General features: G+C 45.3%; 1 protein-coding gene across 1 annotated transcript in view; it reads left to right on the forward strand.

Annotated features, from left to right (window-relative positions):
* Positions 1 to 25,057, forward strand: part of ERN1 (endoplasmic reticulum to nucleus signaling 1) — an 82,945-nt gene that overhangs the window by 12,635 nt on the left and 45,253 nt on the right. Inside the window, exon 2 of the mRNA XM_040244974.1 lies at positions 16,459 to 16,579. Within this exon, the coding sequence (XP_040100908.1) occupies positions 16,459 to 16,579 (121 nt within the window). The remainder of the gene's footprint in view (positions 1 to 16,458; positions 16,580 to 25,057) is intronic.

A 25,057-nucleotide genomic window follows, 5' to 3' on the forward strand; every position in this document is an offset into this window, starting at 1 on the left:
GACAGAGGCAGTGGTTCTCTGATTTTTGTGATGTTTCTGTTCTCAAATACACATGTGGTGTGTATATATATGTGTGAGTGTGTGTGTGTGTATTTACAAACAGAATTAAATAGTTTTTACCTGTTGTGGATGTATTTATAAAATCTCCAGATAAACTCAAATGCCACAAGAACAGTATAAAGCCAAGTTTAGGGAATCTGACGTCGAAGTCACCACCTCCTTAAACAATCCAGTGACCTCATCCAGTCCTTTTGTTAGGGTTCATTTTCCACTTGCCAGGGTCTGGTTTTGCAAAGAAGAAAATGGTTTTCTTTACACAGAGAGATTAAGAACATGTTTATCTGTAGTTTGGGTACTGGAACTGGGAAACCAAACCACAGTTGCTTCTGACACCAATCCTGTATCATCTTTATCTGACAGTTCAGTACTTGGAAGTCTCTGGGGCTTTTGGCACTGGGGTGAAGTTCAGTCACTTATCGGATTTGTGGTTTGGAGAAGAATAGAGATCTCCCTTTCAGATTAGGAGATGGTTGGTTCAAGAGTCTATGGCAAGGACGTGTACTTGAGAGTCACCTATCTCCTCCCACATAATATGAGTCCATTTATGTGGTGTTTCTTTTCCCCACCCTGAACCTTAAAGTGAATCAGATTATTACTATTATAATTTTCAATGTTGCAATTGTTCAAGATCAGTGGAGAGACTGGGGTGTTGAAAGACCAGGACTGTGTTCAAAGGCATCAAGACTTCTGAACACTCTCATTCTTACTTGGGTTTGGGTCATGTTTTGATTGACTGGGGACCAAAAGGATCCACAGTAAACCATGAGGAGAGGCGAGAGCCTGCTAAACCCTGGATTGTCCTACTTCTGAGCTAAAGGGCACGCCCAACCCAGTCTTCTTTAGAGAATTGGAAACTGACGCACAGAGAAACTGAATGATTTGTTCAGAGCGCGAACCAGGACATACATCCCTGTGCCCCGGCTCATCTTTCAGCTTCCTTTATCCAAATAACATCTGTTGAGCATGTGACAGGCTCATGGAGACACCTTGGGGGTTTTTAACTTAGAGTTCCATGTATTTTTAGTTTTGACTGCACTGCAGGACATGTGGGATCTTAGTTCCCTAACCAGGAATCAAACCCGTTCCCCTGCAGTCTAAGCACAGAGTCCTAACCACTAGACCTCCAGGGAAGTCCCTTCTCTTGGAGTTTTAAGGATTAACTGGCTTTGGAGTTGCGCAAACACAGGATGCGCCAAAGAGTGAGCGGCAGGCCTGAGCAGGGACATGTGGGCTCAGAATCTTAGGGAGCGGCCCTGGGCAGGGCCTGGGCATGCTGCCAGCTCAGTTTCCAGGGGGCACAGTCGTGGGACCTGCCGTCTTTTCCCCTGTAGGGCACTGTTTCTCTGCAAGATGGTAAAACCCTTGAAGGCAGGAGTCCTACAGACCTCGAGGCTCCAGCGCCTCATGGAAAACAGGGCCCTTCTTTCTGTGTTACCTGTAGGAGAGAGGAGTCCAGCGTGGGGGTGGGGGTTGAAATAAGCGAACCAGTAAGTAAGCTGGACATAGAGGAGTCAGCCAACAGGAAGAAGCATAAACCAGGGAGTGCCTGGAAGAGATTGATAAATACTGCCTGTCCTTGCCAACCCTCCTGAGTAACGTGAGCCCGTGATCCAGGACTCAACCACGACCTGGAAGGTTAGTGCCCCCACCTCCCCGCCCTGGATTTCTGCCTGTTGCAGAGAAAATAGCCCTGGAAGTGACTGCAGTTATTGCAGAGGGAGCCCCTCTGCACCCCCACCACCGGAGAGGGTGCCTGTCACTCCTTGGCCTCCTGAGGGGAGCCTTGGGATCCAGTGCCTGGGGTCTGGCTGGAGAAGTGCCTTAGATGACGGGTCTCAGAAGCAGGAGAACTTGCCGTGAGGTTGCTCTGTGGGCCATATTTCACCACAAAAACCGTCTCATTTATGAAACTCTCCCATGAGGTTTCGGTGTATGACGCTCCTATTCAGCTGTAAACCAACTAAGCAACACCAGTCCGACGTTAGTCTAAATGACACCAGGAAGCCTCACCTGGGCTGTGAACAGACTGTTAGGCGTATCTAACGCTTCCCCTTCGAGGAGTGATTTCCCCCGAGGTCTGCTTTGCACCGTAGGAACAGCATGCCCTCCTGCTCATTCTGTGAGCTACGCAGGAAACCAGGAAAATGTGGATTTTGTGACCCACTCCATACAAGTACACACTCGGCCTGTTTTTTTTTTTTTTTTGCCACATCATGAGGCTTGTGGGTTCTTACTTCCCTGCCCAGGGATCAAACCCATGTCCCCTGCAGTGGAAGCTTGGAGTCCTAACCACTGGACTGCCAGGGAAGTGCCCACACCCTTGGCCTTCTGTCTGCTTCCCCAGCCCCTCCTTGTCCCAGTAACCCCTCTGCTTTCTCTCTCCAGCAGCAGTGGCCTGATAGGTCCTCAAACCCAGCAAATCATTTTTAGTCTCCAGGCTTTCCTCTGCCCAGGAGATTTTTCTCTTCTTTCCTCCCACCTCCTGGTTCCTGCAGATCTTCATTCAGTTGTTAGCCCTTATGAAAAACATTTGACGCTGTGATCCATGCCCCCTGCAACACCAGACCAGATTGGCTTCTGATACACTCTCGTGGTTCCTGGGATGTTCCTTTTATAGCACTCACTGCAATTTGCCATTCTGTTTGTGCAGTATTTTTTTCTTTTTACTCCTGTGGTCCCTTATTAGACTGTAAGCTCCACGAGGGCAGGGATCAGATCATTGTTGTGATTAGATCTAGGGTCTTCAGTTCAGTTCAGTCACTCAGTCAACCCCATGGACTGCAGCACGCCAGGCTTCCTTGTCTATCACCAATTCCCAGAGCGTGCTCAAACTCATGTCCATCAAGTCGGTGATGCCATCCAGCCGTCTTATCCTCTGTCATCCCCAAAAATTCCTAGCATCTTACACAGCCTGAATTAATCATCGACATAAGAGCTGACACTTATGTGATGCTGACTGTACACTAAGAGTTTTACACATTTTAACCCATTATATGTTAACTCACCAATGCTTTGAAATCAGTGTTATTGTTGTCCGCCATTTTACAGGTGAGAAAACCTAGGCACAGAGAAGTCAGTGACTGCTCTTCTTGCAGACATATTATAATGTTCGGGCACAAAACATGAAACATAGCAAACATACGTTGAACTGTTCAGCATCGTCAGAAAATGGGGGCTATTGCATAAGTGAGTTTCCAGGTAATTCAAATACAGCCCTAGGACTGTGGGGTGGACACCTTTTCAGCAGTTATATTATTCTTCCCTCTTAAATACCACAAACCAAGCATTTTAAGCTTTTCTTGATTATTCTGGATTGTCAGTACCAGCTCTTACATTATTGCTGCCTTGTCACCACCAGCTCTTACATTGTATTGTCTGCCCACAAGAGCAAAAGGTGGGGGGCACCTGAGGTTTGGGACAGAGTGGATAATCAGGTTTTGAGTTTTGTTTACTCTCTGTTGGTATCTTTGGCCAGCACCAGTTTTCTTTCATAAGACCGTCTTCCCTAATATTTACGCAGCTCTTGTCTTTGACATCCTTTATATTTGTTTTGCTGAGCATTCAATGGGATACTGCTATTGCTCAGTTTTCAAAAGGAAAAACAGAGTAGGAAGCTTAGCCACCTTGCCCCACAGGTCACTTGCCCATGGAAGCCATTCTTCTGGCCCCGAGAAGTTGGCAGTGAGGTTGGATGACCTCCAGAGAAAGCAGAAGGCTGACCGGGATGAAGCCTGTTGGCCGCAGAGCATGTCCTATTGGAAACCTGTGCCCTCTCCCCTCCCGGCCCTGGACGGCGTTTTTCCTTTCTCTGGAGGGCATTCAGTCCTCCTTTGTGTCTGGAAGGGCTTCTTCCTCGAACCCAAAGGCGTGGTGTCCTCTTGGGGTGATTCTTTCCTGCTCCCGTTTCCTGCCCACCCTAGATACGCCGGGGGAGGCAGCAGTCCTTACATCTCGGCCAGTTTCTCGGGCTGCAGTTTTCACACCACAACTCCGTCGGTCTGCCTGTGCCAACAGTCTTCCAGGCAGTTTTTGACACCTTCCTATCTCTGTCCAAACGTGTGGGAATTGCACTGGGATAAAAATAGAAACCTATGCTGAGAGTATGGAAATCCTGTGACATAGGATTTTATTTTTTATTTTAAAATTTGTTTTTGTTGAAGGACAGTCGATTTACAATGTTGTGTTAGTTTCTAATCAAACCAGCAGAGCGATTTGGTTATACATATATACACACACATTCTTTTTCATATTCTTTTCCAATATGGTTTATCACAGGATATTGAATATAGATCCCTGTGCTATACAGTAGGATCTTGTTGTTTATATGATTTTCTTTGTTGCAAAAAAGTCAATATTTTTGGAAGCATCTTATTCCTGCAAAGTGAAGCTGTCACGGCTTGCTACGTGAGGCTCATGGGTGTACGTATGTTATTAAAGTGGTCCTCCATGTTCTAAACAAGTCATCTGGTGCTAATCAGTAATGTGCGTTTCCTTGGCGCTGGCATTAAAAGAATGACTCACTTCATCAAAGGAATGGGCAGTGGCCCCTGTATCATCACCATCGTCATCAAAGAGCACTTTTTTAAAGAACCATCAGAACGGGGCTGGATAAATGTATTCTAGGAATTTTTTTTATCGTGGCTAAGGCCATGATCTCTGACTTCCTGTGATGTTATCCGCGCCCACTTAGATCTACAGTGGGATCTCAGGAATTTTTATCCAGAACATTTATTTTTAACGCCCCACCCTGTATAATTTGCAGTGCCTTTTGGTCTATTGGGTGGCTATGTACATATGTATTACAAATTTGGTGTCTCATCCGAAAGGTCCCAACCCCTTCCCCATCAGAACAGTGTTGATCTCCAGCAAGACTCGAAGGACTCCAGGCCTCAAGTAATTGAAGCCTGTGTTTCTCAGAAAACCGTGATTTAAAGCAGGGAAATTATAGTGTGGTACAGTGTGCAGAGGACCAGGAGGCGAGGCAGAGAGACCTTGGTTCCAGTCCGGTTAGCAGTCTGTGGTGCCTTGAGCTAGTCACTTCACCCTCTGGGCCTTGACTCCTCTCCTGTGAACTGAGAGGCTGCGATAAGGTGGCCTTCTCCAGTTCTTTTCGTTGCTGAAGTTACATATCCCAGAAGGCGTAAACAGCCCCTGCTTGTTTGATATGTATTGTCTGGAACCATGTGGATTTCCGGGACCATCAGCTAACTGGAGAGGGGAAGGTGGCATGGTGGATGGGGCCAGCCGGGTAGTGGGTAATCCTCAGACGTACTTCAGACAATGGGGACTCTTGTCTAGGGGAAAGTCGATCTGGCCAAGGAGCTCAACTTCAGGCAGATTTCATAGTGTTTGACTTCCATGATAAAGCTTGGCAACATCTGGCAGGCCTAGGTGGCAATTATGTCATAAATACATAAATACAGTTGTTCATGGATGTTTATTCAACTAGAGCATTTATCCACTTTCTACTTGACCCCTTCCGTCCGTCTCTGGCAGAAAGGAATCTCTTACCAAGTTTAAAGAGCAAAATTGACAGTTTCAGATTAACTGCTGTTATTAAGACTGAAAAATTTGGTATCTAATTGAGTTTTTTTTCCCTTGGGGTTTTCATCGGAAGACTTCCTAATAATAGGTTTAACTGCAGATGAATGTGCTACTCAAATAGATAAAATCTGGTTTTTTGTAAAGCTGGTAGTCCCCTTATGAATTTATGGTCTAATCAGACTTGTATTGGTTTTGTTTGTTTACGATGCTGCTCCATGAAGGTAAATGAGCCTAATAGGATTCTTAGCTTTTTTTACAAGGCCTGCATTGCTGCTGTTTCCCTTCAGTGAAGAAGACTGAATAATAATGGTGGTGATACGTGCATTCTAAATCTCAACCACTAAATGATGGTGAAACCTTGGGTTTTAGTTTTAACATTAATAAAACGCTTAACAACTTTAGAGATTCGATATCACCCTAAGAACAGGGCTTGGTACCTTGACCACAGTATGGTAAAGGGTTTCCTGTAGCACCTTTCAGGCCCAAATATATTTGCTCCTCCCCTGGGGTCAATATAAGTTGATGACAGAGGGACCATGAAGACAGATGGAACGGCCAGCTGCTTGAACTTAGATACTTAGCCTGGGGCCTCAGAACCAGTTGGGGAAAGTGTCTTCACCTGTTGTGAAATGAGCACACCTTTACTGTCAGAAATCATGTGGCCTTACAAGGAACCTTTTATCAGATCCATTAAGGGAGCAGCCTAGACCACCAAAGAATTGGGTGGTGGTTAACTACACCACACGCAAGAATTGCTGCAGATACTAGTTTAACTCTCTCAGTGGCTGAGTTTGGAAACTTCACAGCACTGCTCAGCTAAACCTTGCCCTTTTTCTGCATCCCAGTTAGACACCTGACTCCCATCCAAAGCAAATGTCACAGTTACCTTTATTGACCCGATGTCAAGAAACAGCAGCCGATGGGCTGATTAGCAGGAAATATATACAGTTGATGGATTATTGCTGATCTAAGCACGGGTAAACAAAATGTGTCAGAGTTTGGCATGGTTTTTATTCTAGACTGAAACCATTAAAACGTAGACACAATTAAAAGTCTCTTTAATATCACCGGTGTTTTAATTCCGTTCTTCATCCTTAGTCTACTGGATTGGGATAAACCCAGTGAGGTTTCTGTGTCATTGTGTACAGATAACTATATAAAAGTCTCCACATTTGAGCTGAGTGAGTGAAAGTCACCCAGACGTGTCCGACTCTTTGCGACCCTACAGACTATACAGTCCATGGAATTCTCCAGGCCAGAATACTGGAGTGGGTAGCCTTTCCCTTCTCCAACAGATCTTCCAAACCCAAGGATCAAACCCAGTCTCCTGCATTATGGGCAGATTCTTTACCAGCTGAGCCGCAAGGGAAACCCATACTGAGTACTGGACTCTTAATTCAGGTATGTCAGTGAGACAGGGGCTGGGGAGCAGAGTTTGATTAGAATAGGGAATCAGAACTTCTAATGATTAACCTTAGCAATAACGTTTGGAGTTGAGAAGGGCATTGGGTGCCGGGGGATGTGCCAAGGCACCATAAAGAGGAGAGAAAATAAGACTTGGCACGTGTGCGTGTGTGGGTGTGATGGTGGAAATGGTTCCTATGGATAAGAAAGCAGAGGATAACAGAAGATGCCAGACTCTGTTACACTTTGTTGGATCTGTCTCATCAGACCTTTACCTAAGATACCTTCAAAGGAAGGGCTTTGTGAGCTGCTGTTCTAGCCTGCTCCACTGATCATGATGGGGGCTTCATTTTTCAACAGGAGACTGTTATGTAATGGGTGTGTGCTGGCATTTACTAGGCACTGATTTCCGTTGCATGCTGCTTTGGAGAATTCTTGGTGGTTTTTTGGCCATCGCTGGGCACAGTCTTCTACCATGTGGCCAAATATGACAGTACCCCGCTTAGTAATTTTGTGAAGCCACCAGAATTGCAAAGAGCCAGACTCTGCTGGAGTCTGTAGCCAGAAGTTATGATATGGCTGCAAATAGAATTGTAGACAAAGATGTCTTTTTTTTTTTTTTTCTCCAATCATTTAGGGCCTGCCAAGGGACTATGTTACATAATACTGTTGTGAGGAACTTCCTGCTTAATTGCACAGGTTTCCCCTTTGTGGGAAGCCCTGTAGGACTGGGATCTGGTATGATGAGCCAGAAAATGTCTTACCCATAGCTCTCAAAATAAGCTCACCCATCCTGTGGCTTTCAGCTGGGTATAGCCCACAGGAGGATCCAGTCTACTTGTGATTTTTCCATACCTCTGCTTTCTTATCCATAGGAGCCATCTCCCCCATCGTGCCCACACACGCAGGTGTGCAAGGCTTATTTTCTCTCCTCTTTATGGTGCCTTGGCACTGGTACATCCCCTGGCACCCAATGCCCTTCTCACCTCCAAGCATTATTGCTAAGGTGAATGATTAGAAGCTCTGATTCCCTAGCACATTCTAAGTCCATTTGCAATTTATTATTCCACATTTGGTGACATGCAGTCTTAATTGTTCTCAAGATTTCCCCCGTCCTAAGTAGTAAAAGCAAAATAGCTTGGAAATCTTTCCTGTGGAATCCTTCCTTCACTTGCATGCCTGTCTTAAGTCTTAATAATACTGTAATGGATCTTCATCAACCAACCAAAAGTCACTTTACCTTCCTTTTACTGTTATGGCCTGCTGTGCAGTGGGTTGGAGCCCAGGCAGGGAGCCTTGCACTGCACAAGGCAGAATGGTTGTTGGTGGCGGGTTATAGGTTCCAGCTGGCAGGTTATAGGTGCAAAAGAACAAGCTGGAATCAGGATTGCCGGGAGAAATGTCAGTAACCTCAGATATGCAGATGACACCACCCTTATGGCAGAAAGTGAAGAGGAGCTAAAGAGCCTCTTGATGAAAGTGAAAGAGTAGAGTGAAAAAGTTGGCTTAAAGCTCAACATTCAGAAAACTAAGATCATGGCATCTGGTCCCATCACTTCATGGAAAGTAGATGGGGAAACAGTGGAAGCAGTGTCAGACTATTTTTGGGGGCTCCAAAATCACTGCAGATGGTGATTGCAGCCATGAAATTAAGAGACGCTTACTCCTTGGAAGGAAAGTTATGACCAACCTAGATAGCATATTCAAAAGCAGAGACATTACTTTGCCAACAAATGTTCATCTAGTCAAGGCTGTGGTTTTTCCAGTGGTCAAGTATGGATGTGAGAGTTGGACTATAAAGAAAGCTGAGCGCCGAAGAATTGATGCTTTTGAAGTGTGGTGTTGGAGAAGACTCTTGAGAGTCCCTTGGACTGCAAGGAGATCCAACCAGTCCATTCTAAGGAGATCAGTCCTGGGTGCTCATTGGAAGGACTGATGCTAAAGCTGAAACTCTAATACTTTGGCCACCTCATGCGAAGAGCTGACTCTTTGGAAAAGACTCTGATGCTGGGAGGGATTGAGGGCAGGAGGAGAATGGGACGACCCAGGATGAGATGGCTGGATGGCATCACCGACTCGATGGACATGAGTTTGAGTAAACTCTGGGAGTTGGTGATGGACAGGGAGGCCGGGTGTGCTGCGATTCATGGGGTCACAAAGAGTCAGACACGACTGAGCGACTGAACTGATGTTGTATAAGGATTTTCTGTTGGACACATGCCAATAGCTTTGCTAGACTAATACAAGTGTTGTATTTTCAGTTTGGTGGAAGGGTTTTCTTAACCTTGGTGGTGGTGGTTTAGTCACTCAATTGTGTCCAACTCTGTGATCCTACGTACTAGAGCCCACCAGGCTCCTTTGTCCAGCGGGTTTCCCAGGCAAGAACAGTGGAGTGGGTAGCCATTTCCTTCTCCAGGAGAATCTTCCCCAGGCAGGAATCAAACCTGTGTCTACTGCATTGCAGGCAGATTCTTTATACCAGGGAGAGTATGTATGTTCAAAGACACAATCGTTAGACTCTATATGGGGCTTGGGCTTGAAAACTAGTAAAATTATTCAGCAAGAATGACTTAGAACGTTTGGAATCACCCTTTAACCTCTGCTTATACCTCAAGCATACTTAAGCGATATTTCCATGTCTTTATTTAAAAGTTTTATGGATTTATTGTGCCTTAAAATATACACTACCAAGGTAGTGAACTATCACATTTTAAACTATTTTCCAAATTAAAATTCTGCTTTTTATGGACTTGGCCTTTGTGTCTTTCAGATAGAAATTAAGTAAGTAAAGCTAAAAGTGAGGATTATGTAATGTAACAGTAATCCAATAACCATGCAGGAAAAAATTAGTTTAAAAAAAAAACACCAACAAGCAAAAAACCCCACCTCTCAGCAAATCCTGGAAATCAATGTGGTACTCCTGAAAGAAAAACAATACCATTTTGTAATTAGCTAGATTATTGTATTCTAATTATTATAAATGGTTTGGTCTGTTGGAGTGGAGGTAAGAATGGGGAAAGTTTCACAGGAAAGGGCCTGTAAATTGAGCTTTTGGAGATGGGCGTTTGGGTTGGACCTGATCAGTTTGCACGCCACCTGAGAAGTGTGTGGCTCTCTTGCTCACAGTGTGCGCATCCTCTTTTTTTTTTTTTTTTTTTGTGGTCTCCCCTGTTGGCTCAACTGTAAAGAACCTGCCTGCATTACAGGAGACCCAGCAGGAGCCGTGGGCTCGATTCCTGGGTTCCTGAGAATCCCTTGGAGAAGGAAATGGCGACCCACTCGAGTATTCTTGCCTGGAAAATCCCATGGACAACCCATGGGTTCAGAAAAGAGTCTGACACAACTTAACAACTAAACAACAAGGACACACTAGTTCGGGGAAATAACCAATACCACAGCATCATGTATAGATCACTTTGGAAACCGGGGTGTCAGACACGTGTGTGCATGGCCCCACTTCTTCCCTCTGACTTCGAGATGAAAGGTCTGTGCCAACTTTATTGATCTTGTTTCTGACCACTGTTATTAGGTAGTCTGTTAAACCGTGGGCTGGTGCTTGAAATATGGGTCTGAAATTTAAGAATTGTGTTTCTTTGGAAAATGCAGCCTCTTGGAAAACCCTAATGGGGAAGCATGGGGCTGCCCTGTGTTCTGAATCTTAGAGCAGCATGCTGTGTGCTTCCTGCTTCATCCTCAGGGGCCAGAGGGTGGGTGCAGGGAAGCAGCCTTGTCAGTGGTAGCCTGGCAACTGCCACCAAACCCCAGCTTTGTGGGCTCTTCTCCAGCCACCCGGGAGCTGCCTCTGGCCTGACCCGTCCCAAGTTCTAGTTTAGAAACTGGTAGGTTTGGGACTTCCCTGGTGTTCCACACTTTGCCTGCCAGTGCTGGGGGATGAGGGTTTGATCCTTGGTTGGGAAGCTAAGACCCCCACATACCTAGTGATCAAAAAACCAAAACATAAAACAGAAGCAATATTGTAACAAGTTCAGTAAAGAAGTTAAAAATGGTGCACATCAAAAAAATCTTAAAGGGACTTGCCTGGTGGTCCAGTGGCTAAGAATCCACATATCCAATGCAAGTGGCCATGGTTCGAACCCTCCTCAGCTAGATCCCACATGTCTCAACTGCAACCAGACCCGATGCAGCCAAATAAATAAATATATATATTTATTTTTTAATCTTAAAAAAAAAAGATGTGTTAGAGGCCTTTTCATTTGTTTTTGTGCTAAACACTTGATTTGTGAGTGTTTGTACAGACAGTCCCTTTTGTCTGTACTAAACAAAGTTATTCCAGAGCTTGTTTTAGGAAAGACTTTTTTTTTCTTGCCTGAAATATAATCATTTGAGTTCATTAATGCAGGAGCAACTGACAATTAGCTGAGTTTAGAATATTAGAAAATGAGATTGTTGGAGACTTAACTACCTTTTAATCTTCTCTGTATGAGCAGTTGGTAGCTGCGTTCATGTCTTTTGTGGGAAATGCAAAGAAGTGGTGCATTTTAATCTTGCTTTATAATAAGAAAATTGAACATGAGGATCCAGCCCGGGAATTATGTTTTCACAGGAGGCAGCCCTGGCTGAGCCGAGCAGCAGCGAGGGCTGGATTTTAACAACGGAATCAACCTAAGTGAAATAAGCTGTTTTTACAGGCACACATTTCCCCAGCATCATCTGGCCCAAATTGCCCAGCTCTCTGGTCCTCAGACGGGGCATTTCCCGAGTTGCTATGTCAGGGTCACCTCGTGTGAGGGCCAGACTTCCAGGAGGACCAATTAGCTAATGGATGTCTCATTTTAGACTAGACTAGATTACCCGCCACGGCCTCTACCTGCAATTACTTTTTTAGAAGTCACCAATGAAGCCAGGAGTATATAACCCACTAGTTTGAAAAACAAGGCAGATTCTAGGCTGATTGGCAGGATCAGACCTTTTCTTTCTGCTCTCAGGCTCTCTGGAAACTAGCGTGTGTAGCTCTGGGGCCTGAAGCCCTTTTATCCATTGCAGGGAAAATGGAACACCAACAGGGTGAAGGTGAGGTGCAAGATCGTCATCATGAAGCGGTGTTTTTAAATGTTTCACATACACATCATTCTCAGCTGTGCTCAGTGTCACAGCACACAGAATATAGTTGCTTATTGCATTCAGGTGAGTTATAGCAACTTATCACTTTGCCAATAAAAGTCCATGTGGTCAAAGCTATAGTTTTCCCAGTAGGCATGTATGGATGTGAGAGTTGGACCATAAAGAAAGCTGAGCACCGAAGAATTGATACATTCGAACTGTGGTGCTGGAGAAGACTCTTGAGAGCCCCTTGGACAGCGAGGAAATCAAACCAGTCAATCCTAAAGAAAATCAACCCTGAATATTCATTGGAAAGACTGATGCTGAAGTTGAAGCTCCAATACTTTGGCCACCCAATGTGAAAGAGCCGACTCACTGGAAAAGACCTGGATGCTGGGAAAGATTGAGGGCAGGAAGAGAAGGAAGGGACAGAAGAGGAGATGGTTGGATGGTATCACCAGGAGATGGTTGGATGGACACGAATTTGCGGAAACTCTGGGAGATAGTGAAGGGCAGAGGTGCCTGGTGTATTGCAGTCCATGGGGTCGCAGAGTCGACACGACTTAGTGACTGAACTACAGCAACAACAAATAGCAGCTGTAGCTGAGGGCAAGCATTTTAATGCTTTAAAAAATGCCAGAAGAAAAAGGCAGAGATTTTGTGTTATTAAGTTGCCTCATGAGAGACTAATGCTGCTCAGAGTGTCTCTCTCTAATTTGAAACTGTCAAGAGCTTCAGAGAAGAGAAAAATCTGTCTGGTGAGATGGGGTTTGTGACGTCACTGTGGACATTGTGATTAATTCAGTATTCTCAGTTGCTAAATTCGACTTCCGGCCAAACCTGATCTTTCTGAGATTTTTAGAAGACCATGTTAGTTATGTGATGAGTGTTTTATTTCGAGTCACCAACCAACCATGGACAATTGTTCTTCCTGTGGTTTACAAGATGCTCAGGCAAAGCAGCTAATTTTCATTTCCATGCCAATAGTGGAGCAGCACTGATATGTTTTAGTGAATATTGGCCCCTTTAAGTATTAAGACTGTGATGAGATGTATTTGGGGGCATTTAGTTAATTATAGTTGTACTGTAGGCTTTAATTACAGTGAAACTCTTCTGTTCTCTGGATGTACACTCTCTGACCGGGAGACCTTTGTGTTTCTAAACTTCTGTCCCTTATTTGGTGGATTTCAATGATCAAAGGTGATTGGGTTACCTAATAACCCTGAGGTGGAAAGGGTTCTGGAATTTAGGGGCTTGCTGAAGGTCCTTTAAATCCCAGCTTCTCTTCTACCTGCTAACTTATCCATCTCTTTTTTATGATCATATTATAGAAAATTTAGAAAATAAAGGAGAAAAAACTAGGGCTATAATTTTACATTTTTTTCCTGTAGATATATTGAAAATACGTGTGTGTGTGTGTGTTTAGGACTGTTTCAATTTCGAGGGACAGAAGCTTAGTTCTAACAAGCTTAAGTAAACAGGGGAGTTGATTGCATAGGCTGGGTGTCCCTGGGCCCAAGGACAGGGCTTGGCCAGGCCTGAGAAGTGTTGGCCAGGGTCTTTCTCCTAGCTTTCCTGCCCTGTTTCTTCTCAACCTTCTTTCTGTCTTTATTTTTCTTGCTCTCATCCAGCTTTTTCCACATGGAGAAAAACATCCACGGAAACCTCCCGAGTTTAATTCCCTTTTCTTTTTTCTGAGTTTAATTTCTTAGTACTTCAGCCACCCAGATTGTTCAACCTGCTTCTGACGTGATTCCCAAGACCTAAGAATGGTTATTCCCAGGGTAACTGTGTGACAGAGGGAGGGGGTTTCCACCTGTTGGCCCCCAGATATGCATACATGTTCCCATTTCATTTGGTCGACCTTCACACTACCCCCACTTAACTTAATCCCACCACCCCACATCAAGTCGCGGACCCATTCATTCCCCTTTGTCAGTGGAGGTAGCCCCTCCCCCAGGGTCCCGAGTAGCTCCAGACTCATCACAGGGCTGCTGTTCTCCAGGCCAGGTGCTCCAGGTGATATGTGTTCAGGTGTGAGCAGGTCTAGAAGAGGCTAGTCACCATCCATACCCCATGGTCCAAAATAATTTTAGACAATTGGTGTACAAGACTTTGGATTCCGCCCAGGGCAGCGACCACGTTGGGGCTTCTGTTTTCCTAGCCAGGTTGTACTGAGACTGATCTCCTGCTTGCAGAAGTGGAGTTAAAAACAGGTTCTTCTTCTCAGCCTTAAGGCTTAACCTGGAGAGTAGATTCAGCAGGAACTGTAAGGCTTGCAGTTATTTCACTCATCCCAGGTAAGGGGCCCTCGCCCTGGGCAAAGTGGAGGGCGGGGCTTCTCCCCTGCAGGCCACACACAGGCAAGAGGTAGAGGAGGTTCTGGCAGCTGCTTGGCCCCTTTGCCTGGGGGTCTTCACACTGGAAAAGGAATGCAGGCACTGGAGTGTTTATCCCACCAGCTCAGGCTGCCCTGGAGAGAGCCATCTGTTTTAGGAGATTAATTAGTGTCATCCTGGCTTTTACCAAGAGTGACCAGGTATTTTGGGGGTCAGGCTCCCATGCAGTCTTTGTTTTGTGCTAAAAGCCAGACATACTGCTGTATTTAAAAAAAAAGGCATTTGTGCCGAAATTTAAACTGACGCAGTGTAAGCAAGTTGCATTGGCCCGTTTTTAATTCAAGATTTGCCGGAACCAGCTGATTGGTGTGACAGTACGGTGACAAAGAAGAAAAAATCTCATTACAGGTGGCATTGCTGAGTGGATCCAGACTTCGGAAGGGAGTTATCCTAGGAAACCGTCCCAGCTATTGCCTGCTTGCGCATGTGCCTGCGCACATACACACACACACGCACACATTTGCTCCCATGGAAACCATGTGGATGAGTGTACGGTTCCTAGCAAACCCAGAGGACAGGCAAGCAAAAAAAAAACTGTCCAGTTAATTATAACCACAGCGTACATTAAATTTTGGATTCTATAGTTTTCATGTGACAACACATACAAGTTTTTCTCTCTATTGTAGATTCTTCCAAGGGCCATTTTAACGATTACATGATATTCCATTGACTGTTTGTGTCCTAATTTGTTTCAGCCATTTAGAAGTGTTCAGGTCTTTCCTGTTTTTTTATAAATGGGTTTTGATGAGTATCATTGTGCAACGAGCTTTTCCCATAGCTGGACTTCTTTAGGATGTAAAAGAGGAACTACAGAGTCAAAAGCATGAATACTTTTATGCTTGCCAGAAAGATTGCACTAACATAATTTTCATTGCCAATCAATAGTGGATGAGAAAGTGAATTTCACTACCTTTGGTTATTTTCTGTAGAATATTTTAAAAATTCATTAAAGATAAAAGGCACGCTTTAATTTAAATTGTACTTTATTATATGAAGAATAATTTGGGTTATTATGGCGAATTTTTTAAAATTTTATTTTTAATTGGAGGATAATTGCTTTACAATATTGTGTTGCTTTTTGCCATACATCAGCATGAATCAATCATAAGTATAGATGCGTCCCCTCCCTCTTGAACCTCCCTCCCACCTCCCACCCCATCTCATTCCTCTAGGTTGTCACAGAGCACCAAGCTGAACTTCCTGAGTCATACATTTTCCTTTATGATATGTCTCTCTCAAAATCTTGGTGTTTACTATTATATAAACTCTTTCTATAATGAGAGCTGTTTTTCCTATTTTGCTTTAAATATTTCCCCCAAATTCCTTGTTATTGTTTGTTGTTGAGTCGCTAAGTTATGTCTGACTCTTTTGCAACCCCATGAACTGCAGCCCTCCAGGCTTCTCTGTCCCTGGGATTTCCCAGGCAAGAATACTGGAGTAGGTTGCCATTCCCTTCTCCAGGGGATCTTCCCGACCCAGGGATCGAACCCAAGTCTCCCGTGTTGCAGGCGGATTCTTTACCACTGAGCCAGATTCCTTGCCTTTTAAAATTTCGTAAGTGTGTGTGTCGGTGTGTTGGCATTCTACTTTAGCATGGAGTCTTGCAAGATAACCAGGTTTCAGAAAGTAAAATATAACCAAGAGAAGGAACTCAAAGCTGAGCATACATACTCTCCCCATCTGTTTCAGTGGAGGCTGGCCTTGGACTATCCAGAGTCCCCCGTCCCTGACATGTTAGGTCATTAGCCCTTGTGGGGAAGCACTGCTACTCAGATAGAACAAGGCAATCGGTTCTAGTCCTAAACCAGCTGTTGTCCAGACACATGCCCTTGATGGGAACTTCATCTCGTCAACCTCGGTTTCTTCATCTGTGACGTGGTGGATCTTAGAAGGATAACTTTTCAGGTAAGGGAGGAGCTGGTCTGTGGTTGTGCACACCCAAGAAGAAGAATCATATTGACCACATCGATTCTTCTACCTCTCACTGCAGGTTTTTGGGAGTCCCAGCACTGTGACACTTCCTGAAACCTTGCTGTTTGTGTCAACATTGGATGGAAGTCTGCATGCCGTCAGCAAGAGGACAGGCTCCATCAAATGGACTTTAAAAGAAGGTAATTGGGATTTGGTCCTGGGGTGACATGAACGTTTGCTCATCTGCTTCTGAGGAAACATTCCAGAAAAAGAGAGAAACAGTTATACATGATTTTAATAAACTAAAAAAAGATAACAGAGTCAAAGAGAAGAGATGAAGTGTACACAAAGGGTATGTTTACAACTCAAATTGTGATTATCCACTCAGGGCATCAGCTGAGAGAAGCTTTATCTTTATTATTATTATTATTATTTTTACAGTTATCTAGATTTCATGTATAAATGGCTCTAGGCTTTTCTATGAATAGTTCTGGCTGGTTGGTCTTTACGAAGTCATGCTACATTAATTTTTTTTTTTAAGTTCTAATGATTAGAATCTTGTAATCATAATTACAAGAAGCTATCTTCTCTAACCTCAAATTACTCATTTTGTTTTTATAGAGGCTGGAATAACTGAGGGCTGTAAGATTTGACATTCATCCAAGTCAGTCACTTTATTAGCTCTGTACATTGAGGGAAGTGGAAGGCAGAAGCTGTTTCTCATTTACTCTACCAAGCTTCCATTTTATGATCTTGTGTTCCTGGTGATGGTGGGCAGCATGGACTCCCTACAGCTGGGAAATCATATTCAGTTCCCAAAGTAATCTTCCTGGATAAAAGCCAGGCAAATCCCAGGATTGGGGGCTTTCAGAGACATCTCTTTTATTCCATCCTGTCGTAATTCTCCTTTGGCCATAGATTCAGGTCTGACTGGTATGTTCTCTTTCATCCCTAATCATGACTCATTATTCTCTTGAACACAGCAAATGTTTTTCCTTCATTAATAAAATGTTCCAAAACAGTGTTTTTAGTTGGAAAAATATTAGCATATATCAGAAGGTCATATATCATCTGGTCCATTCAGCAGCAAACCTGGTTGCCATCCACAGATGCTGGCAGCTAGGTAACCACAGACTTCCCTGTCTCACCTGCCCGGGCCAGCTTGGATCAGCAAGGACTTTAAGTGATGGAAAGGACCAGGTCCCTCAGGAACGAGAGCCCACAACAAGATGGGAGAGCCCAGTTTTGGCAGTACCTTACAGGCTCTCCGAATATTATCTGTGCTCTCATGTGTAAGCAGAGTTCTTTATATTTCAGAATGTCTGACTTTGTCCAGAGATGAAAATCAACAAGTCACAAAAGGATTGAGATAAACATTTTTGCTTTAAATATGAGGGCTGGTCCCTCAGTTCCAGGATTCCCAGGCACAACATTTTTGCCCCCAAGCCACTTCATTCTTCTGCTTTGCTTTTCCCCTGCTTGTATTGTTTTAGAACAATCTCTAAGTCTTAATTTCTGCAAGTAGCCTTGCCTATAGCCCGCAAAACTGTGTCCTGCCTTGTTTGTTACTTAGCCAAACATAAGAAACAATCTTGTTCTCTCCTGTAATTTAGAGCTGAAAGAAACTGCCTCCTTTTATTTGTTTGTCTATTTTTTAAAGATACTTTAAAAATAATTGTTCAGCTGCATCGGCTCTTAGCTGTGGCCCATGGGATCTTTTACGGTGGTGCACGGGCGTAGTTGCCCCGTGGCACGTGCGAGCTAGGTTTCCAGGGATGGAACCTGTGTCCCCTGCGTTGGCAGGCGGACTCTCAACCACTGGACCACCAGGGAAGTCCCTTGTCTCCTTTTAAGTTTAACGCAAGTTTAGAGAACTCTAAACTCTGTCTGTGAAAGATACTGTATGGGGCACAAAGAGGAAAAAGACAGCCCCTCCCCTCAAGGAGCCCAGAGTTGGGAGGGAGACGTGACAAGCACATAGAAGTTCAACAGGGAGGCAGCCTGGTAACCACCGCAGAGAGGTGCTAGGAGACTGTTCCAGCTGGGCCAGGAAGGGCTCCGTGTGCGGAGCTGACCCTTGGTGGACGCATCACGCTGCAGTCCGGTGGAAGCCTGGCGGGGAACAAAGGCATCAGTCTGGGGGGTGGGGACAGGTCTGGTTTGGGAGGGGCTTAGCGATGGAGGTGGTGGGAGGCAGACAGAGGGGATGTTGAGGCCTGTGGCAGCTCTGAGGCATTTGTACTTGAGGGAACAGGAAGTTGGGAGCCATTCACACGCCTGAGCAGGTGAGTGACTCAACAGGTGCTACTGCTTCCAAATTAATCCAGCAGCAGTGTGTGCGACTAGAGACGGGAGGCTGACCTGAGGAAGAGGGGCAGGGAAAAGGGAAGAGGTGGGAAGGATGAGAGGCCTGCCAGAAATAGAATTGGGGAGCCCAGCAACTGGTTAGGTAGGCAGAGCAGGCAGAGTTAAAAGACACTTGTGGGCAGAATTAGAGAAAGTTGATTAAGACCTAGGAATTTCAAGTAATGAAATTCGGTTCAATTTAATTCAGTGAAATTTCAGTATGTTCTAAGTCTCATCATTTTTCTGAAAATAAATTGGCTCATTTTAGCTAAATTCAGCCCTGGCTAGTATTGGTAGCCCCCCCCCCCGCCCCCCCTTTTTTTTGGCTGTGTAGCTTGTGGGATCTTAGGTCCCCAATCAGGGAGTGAACCCATTCCCTCTGCAGAGGAAGCATGGAGTCTTAACCACTGGACCACCAGGGAATTCCTTCTCTCTCTGTATATTTTTATACAAAGATTAAAGATGGTAACATATAGAGACCCTGAACTTTTAATTTAATTTTAATCTTGCAATTATAGCTAAAGATTTCAAAAACCATTAATATGTAAGTGAAAGGAGAATGGAAAAATCAAAAAAAACCCTTAAGATCATGGCATCTGGTCCCACCTCTTCATAGCAAATAGAAGGGGAAAACATGGAAGTTGACAGATTTTCTCTTCTTGGGCTCTAAAATCACTGTGGATGGTGACTGCAGCCATGAAATTAAAAGGTGCTCGCTCCTTGGAAGGAAAGCTATGACAAACCTAGACAGAGTATTAAAAAGCAAGTGACATCACTTTGCTGACAAAATTCCATGTAGTCAAAGCTATGGTTTTTCCAGTAGTCATGTATGGATGTGAGAGTTGGACCATAAAGAAGGCTGAGCACCGAAGAATTGATGCTTTCGAATTGTGGTGTTGGAGAAGACTCTTGAGAGTCCCTTGGACGGCAAGGAGATCAAGCCAGTTACTTCTAAAGGAAATCAACCCTGAATATTCATTGAAAGGACTGAAGCTGAAGCTCCAATACACTGGCCACCTGATGCTAAGAGCCAACTCTTTGGTTTTCAACCCTGATGCTGGGAAAGATGGAAGGCAAAAGGAGAAGGGAGCAGCAGAGGATGAGATGGTTAGATAGCTTTACTGACTCAATGGATGTGAATTTGAGCAAGCTCTGGGAGACAGTGGAAAACAACAGCAACAATACATAAGTAGATTTATAAATGTATCCAGCTACTCTTCTAGACCCGAAAATACAGCAGAATCCTTGCCCTCATGGAGCTTTCATTCTATGGGGGAATCAGATAAGGAGATAAGGTACATAGTGGCGATAAGCGCTGTGCAGGCTACTGCACCAGTCCAGGCAGGGGAGGTTGCGAGCTTGGGCCTGAGTGGCCGTGGCGAGTCAGATTGAAATAGAAAAACTTGCTGATGCATACAGACACCTCCAAGTCATCAAGCTGGGGTTCTGCAGAGCACTGACCTATGATTCCATTTTGTGGTTTCCTAACTGTTTACTTTTTTCAGGGACTGAGAAACTGGGAGTGTTTTTTTTTTTTTTTTTTTTTAATTTCTATCCACAGAATGGTTTTGGCAGGTGCTTTTGTTCCTCAACCAAACATGTGTTGCTGTTCCCAGAAATGGAGATTTCTCACATCACAGCAGCAAACTCCACTTAGTACAGAAAACAAGTTCTGTTTGTTTTTGGAAACAGATTTGAGTCCTGGCATTTTCCCATAGGTGTGATCCCAATAAGCTGTGATTTTGTAACTGCAGCAGCACTGCTGTCTGTCTCTGAAATTTCACCGCTGAACATGACTGAGTGTGTTTCATTTCTGCACTCCCATCCCAGACGTAAACTGAGAACATCACTGTCATGTTCTGGGTTAGATTTGTTTCACAAAGCTTGCCTTGGCCTGGTGGAATTAAAAGACTCTCTTTGTTATTGCCATGGCTGGTGAGTCTGATACTCAGATCTTCATCAAACTGCAGATGGTTCTGTAGCAACCCCGACTCCCATTCCCTTCCATCTCCTTTCCTGTAATAATAAGTCCACAGGACTAGGTCTAATTTAGAACCATATCTTAAAAAAAAAAAAATTATTTATTTGGCTGCTCCGGGTCTTAGTTGTGGCACATAGCATCTTTTAGTTTCAGCATTAGAACTCTTAGTTCCAGTGTGTGGGATCTAGTCCCCTGACCAGGGATCGAACCCAGGCCCCCTACACTGGGAGTGTGGAGTCTTAGCCACGGGACCACCAGGGAAGTCCTTAGAACCATTCTTTACTAACTATAGAAATATGCTACCCTTGTAGCCAGAGAGGTCCAAACTCCTGAGATGCTCCCTAAATGGTTAATATTGGAGATTTCTTATGAGGGAAGGATTAAAGACAAAATTAGTTATTTGAAGCCTGAAGAACATCTTCTCCTGTGAATTTCCAACCCTGTGCCTCTGTTCATAGTTCCTACCTGTGCTGACAGTTATGGGCCACCCAGGCTAGAAAAGAGCGGTGCTCTGCCCCTTGGTCACCCAGTCCCACCACGTGGACTCACGGAGGGTCTCCCAAACCTGACCCCTCCTCCTGGTCCCCCTTGCCAGTGTCTTAACCCAGCTCTCAATATGCACTTCCTGGATCCACGCAGCAGCTTGCTGACCACCATCCCTGCTGCTCGCCTCACCCTCCCCATCACCCAGCACACGGCCGGCCTCTGAAACGACTGCACAGACCACACTGCACCCCTACTGAGAGGCGTTGCTCTAGGTGTTGTCCATCACGGTGCTACTCTGAGTGTGGTCTGCCCACCCATGTTCCTCGCCCATGAGGAGAGAAGTACAGAAGGGAGCGGAAGCCTCATTCCTGGGGGGTTGGACTTTTCAACAGTTGGCCCTTCCCCACAGTCAGCTGGAGAAGCACTGGGCCCCAGGGTGAGGTCTAGCTCCTGATCACACCTGTCAGCCCCTTCACAGTCGGGCTGTCATCCACCTCTCCAGCCTCAGCTGCTCATTGCCATCAGCTCTCGGAGACACAGGGCCTTTGCTTATGGCCTGTCCCCACCAGCAGCCTGCAGTGTAGCCCAAGCCCCCTTCCATCCATTAAGACCCCTTCAGAGCTCACCTCCTGGACTCCTGCTGCAGGGTGAGACCTTCCCTCATCAGGCTCCAGAGGCAGCTCACTGAAGCCTCTGTACCGGCACCTCCTGCTTCCTGGGGACTTTGGCTATGTTTGTCCTCCTAGTGGATTTCTAACTCCTTGAAGGAGGGGGTCTCAGTAAACTTCTAAGACACCCAGTGCTGGCTCGGGCCCCAGGGAGAAGCGGGCGAGGCGGGCTTTGCCGCCCCAGGATCCGTCATCATCGAAGTTTCCAGTTCCAGTTTCTGATCTTGAGCTGCACGTGGCTTTTCATGACTTTCTGCAGTTGGTTTTCTCTCCTGTTCTTCAGGCAGGGTTCGTGTTCCCCTCAGAGGCTTGAGAGAAAACTCTGTGTGACACTCAAGAGAAGGGAGGTCGGGAAAGGGGGCGAGGTTTCGTTAGTAGTTTTAACCTATTTTCTCTTAAGGAATTTTCTAGGCTTAAGATACGCCATCACCGCCTTTCCCTAATTGCCGAAGCACAGAAAAGTGTTTATTTGTTCTCCATTGTTTTGGAGGACTAAGAACTAAGTTTCTGAGAGGGGCTGTGAGAGAGGCCTTTCTGCTTTTGAGTCTCTTGAAAAAGTATTTTCTCTTTTTGAGTGTTTTGCTTTTTATCAGGAGAGTCTAAACATACACAGACAAAGAGATGATGAGCTCATGAACACTGTTGTACCCATCACTCAGCTCCAGTGAGCTCCAGCTGGTACACAGCCTCCTGTGTCTGTGCCTGCATTCCCGTCCCTCCCACACACCTGGGGTTTGCCTCAGAGCAATATGTCTCATATCATGGAAGCGCTCTTAGAAATAGTGGTCATGGGATGTCCCTGGTGGTCCAGTGGTTAAGACTCAGTGTTTCCATTGCAGGGGACTCAGATTCAATCCTTGGTTGAGAAACTAAGATCCCACATGCTACGCAGCATGGCCAAAAAAAAAAAAAAGCGATCATCACACACAGTAGCAGAGATTTCAGCTCCAGCCAGGCATTCTCTGCAGCGTTGCTTGGTGTGTTTCGGAATACAGTTGTGAATATTGAAGCTCAGGATAAAAGGCCAGTTCTGGCTGTGACTTAGTTACCATCCTCTTACTTACCTTTGGGTGAACACTCTGATTGCTCCAGAATTGAACTCTGTGAAGTTAATGACATCCTGAGAGGCACTGGGGCAGAGTCCCAAGCATTAAATTGTCTTGTCCTCCTTCACAATTGATTATAGCTTGAATTCCTTCATGGTTGGTTGTAGCATGCAGGGTGTGTTTTTCGGCCTGAGTTACTTCTGCCAAGGCAAGGATGAGTGAGACCTTAGCATTCAACAGCCTTTGGTACCATGGCTGGTTTTTCAGATTATGTTGGTATTTCTACAGGATTCTCTTCATCAAACTTGACATTTAGTGACTTGCAGAGATTGTCGTTGTTTGGTTGCTAAGTCATATCTGACTCTCTTGTGACCCTGTGGACTGTAGCCCGCCAGGCTCCTCTGTCCATGGGATTCTGCAGATAAGAATATGGGGGAGGGCTGCCATTCCCTTCTCCAGGGGATCTTCCTGACCCAGGGTTCAAACCCACGTCTCCTGCTCTGGCAGGTGGGTTCTTTACTGCTGAGCCACCAGGGGGGCCCTTTGTAGAGATTACCCTGAAAGAAAGCTTGTGGCATCCTCCCCCTAGTTCTGATAAAATTTGGAATTTCACTGTGGATTTTAAGAGCTTCTGAGCAGAGATCTTGTCATGAAAGCTGAACTCTGAGGAAAGTTTGAGACTTGCTGCCCTACAACTTGGACCTGACAACTTTCATGGGAGTTTAGGGCACAGATTACCCAAGTTCCTTCCCTCTGGAGGAAGGAAATGAGCCGCCACTGGGGAGAAGGAGGCCCTAATTGGTTCACTTAAGTGCATGGACCATGTTGAGGAGACTTAAGTTTTGAGTTAAGGTGGGGGAGTGGTGAATGACCTTGTTTCTACCAATAATTTTTATTTTTTTAAAAAAAGGGTATTAGACCCTTAAGCATTTTCTTGAGGAAATGGCAGCTTTTTGCATGCAGACTAACCAAGCTAGCTTCACTGTCAGTTGGGATTAAAATCTCCATGTCCTCTTAAACTCATTCCATTTCTTCACTTCATTTTTCTGATTGGGACCAAGTCCTGTTGATGTTTTTTCTTCCCTCCTGTTTGGCTCTGACCACCCCTCTTTTTCCCCACCCCACCCCCAAACTGTCTCAGACTATCTGACTGGGGTTATGGCATTGCCTTCCTCACTACCCGCTGGTTTTTTCTTTATTTGTTTTCTTCTTGCTATTGCTTTTTGGCTGCACCACGTGACATATGAAATGTTAGTTCCCCAATCAGGGATCGAAGCCTCTTACCTCTGCACTGGAAATGCAGAGCCCTAACTACTGGACCACCGGGGACATCCCCCTCGCTACCCTCTCTCTGTGCTTCCTCCTTCTCTCTCACATCCCCTCTTGTCCCCTGGTGCCTGCCTGTCTTCACCTGCCTTCAGAGTCTTGTACCATGTTTCTCTTCTCAAAAGCCTCCGGCTGCTTCCTCCTTGGTGCCCACTGCACCACATCCCAAGGTTTTCACCCCTTTCTTCTCCACAGTCTCTCCACCTACCGTCCACCCTTTCTCGTTTTGCTCCCAGAAGGAAGGAGGCTCTCAAAGACTGGGTATACGGGGAGGCTTACAGGGAGCATAGAGCAGCTGGGACTTCACCTGTGGTCTTTCAGTCCTTAAATCCCTTTCAAGAGGGCCAACCCAGGACATTTCTGGTCACTGCTAGAGGTGCACCGAGAAGGGTCTGGTTGGCAGAGTTTCTAGCCAACAAGACGTCTTACTTGCACCTGGAGAGGTCTTCCAGTCAGAGAGGAGGCTGGTTTGTGTCTTTTAATATTTATTTATTTATTTGGCTGCATCAGGCCTTAGTTGCAGCATGGGGGATCTCTCTTGCATCAGATGTGGGATATCTGTTGTTGTTATAGTACACAGACTCTAGTTGCAGCATGCAGGCCCTCTAGTTGTGGCTCGAGGGCTTAGTTGCCTTGCAGCATGTGGGATCTTAGTTCCTTGACCAGGGATCGAGCCCACATCCGTGGCATTGCAAGATGGACTCTTAACCAATGGACCACCAGGGAGGTCCTGAGGCTGTTTTTCGTCTTTGATATTTATTTGGCTGCATCTGGTCTTAGTTGCTGCACGCAGGATCTCAGTTGGGTCACATGGGATCCTTCCTT

This window comes from Oryx dammah, unplaced genomic scaffold (genome assembly GCF_014754425.2).
Source record: "Oryx dammah isolate SB20612 unplaced genomic scaffold, SCBI_Odam_1.1 HiC_scaffold_8, whole genome shotgun sequence".
NCBI classification, from domain to species: Eukaryota; Metazoa; Chordata; class Mammalia; order Artiodactyla; family Bovidae; genus Oryx; species Oryx dammah.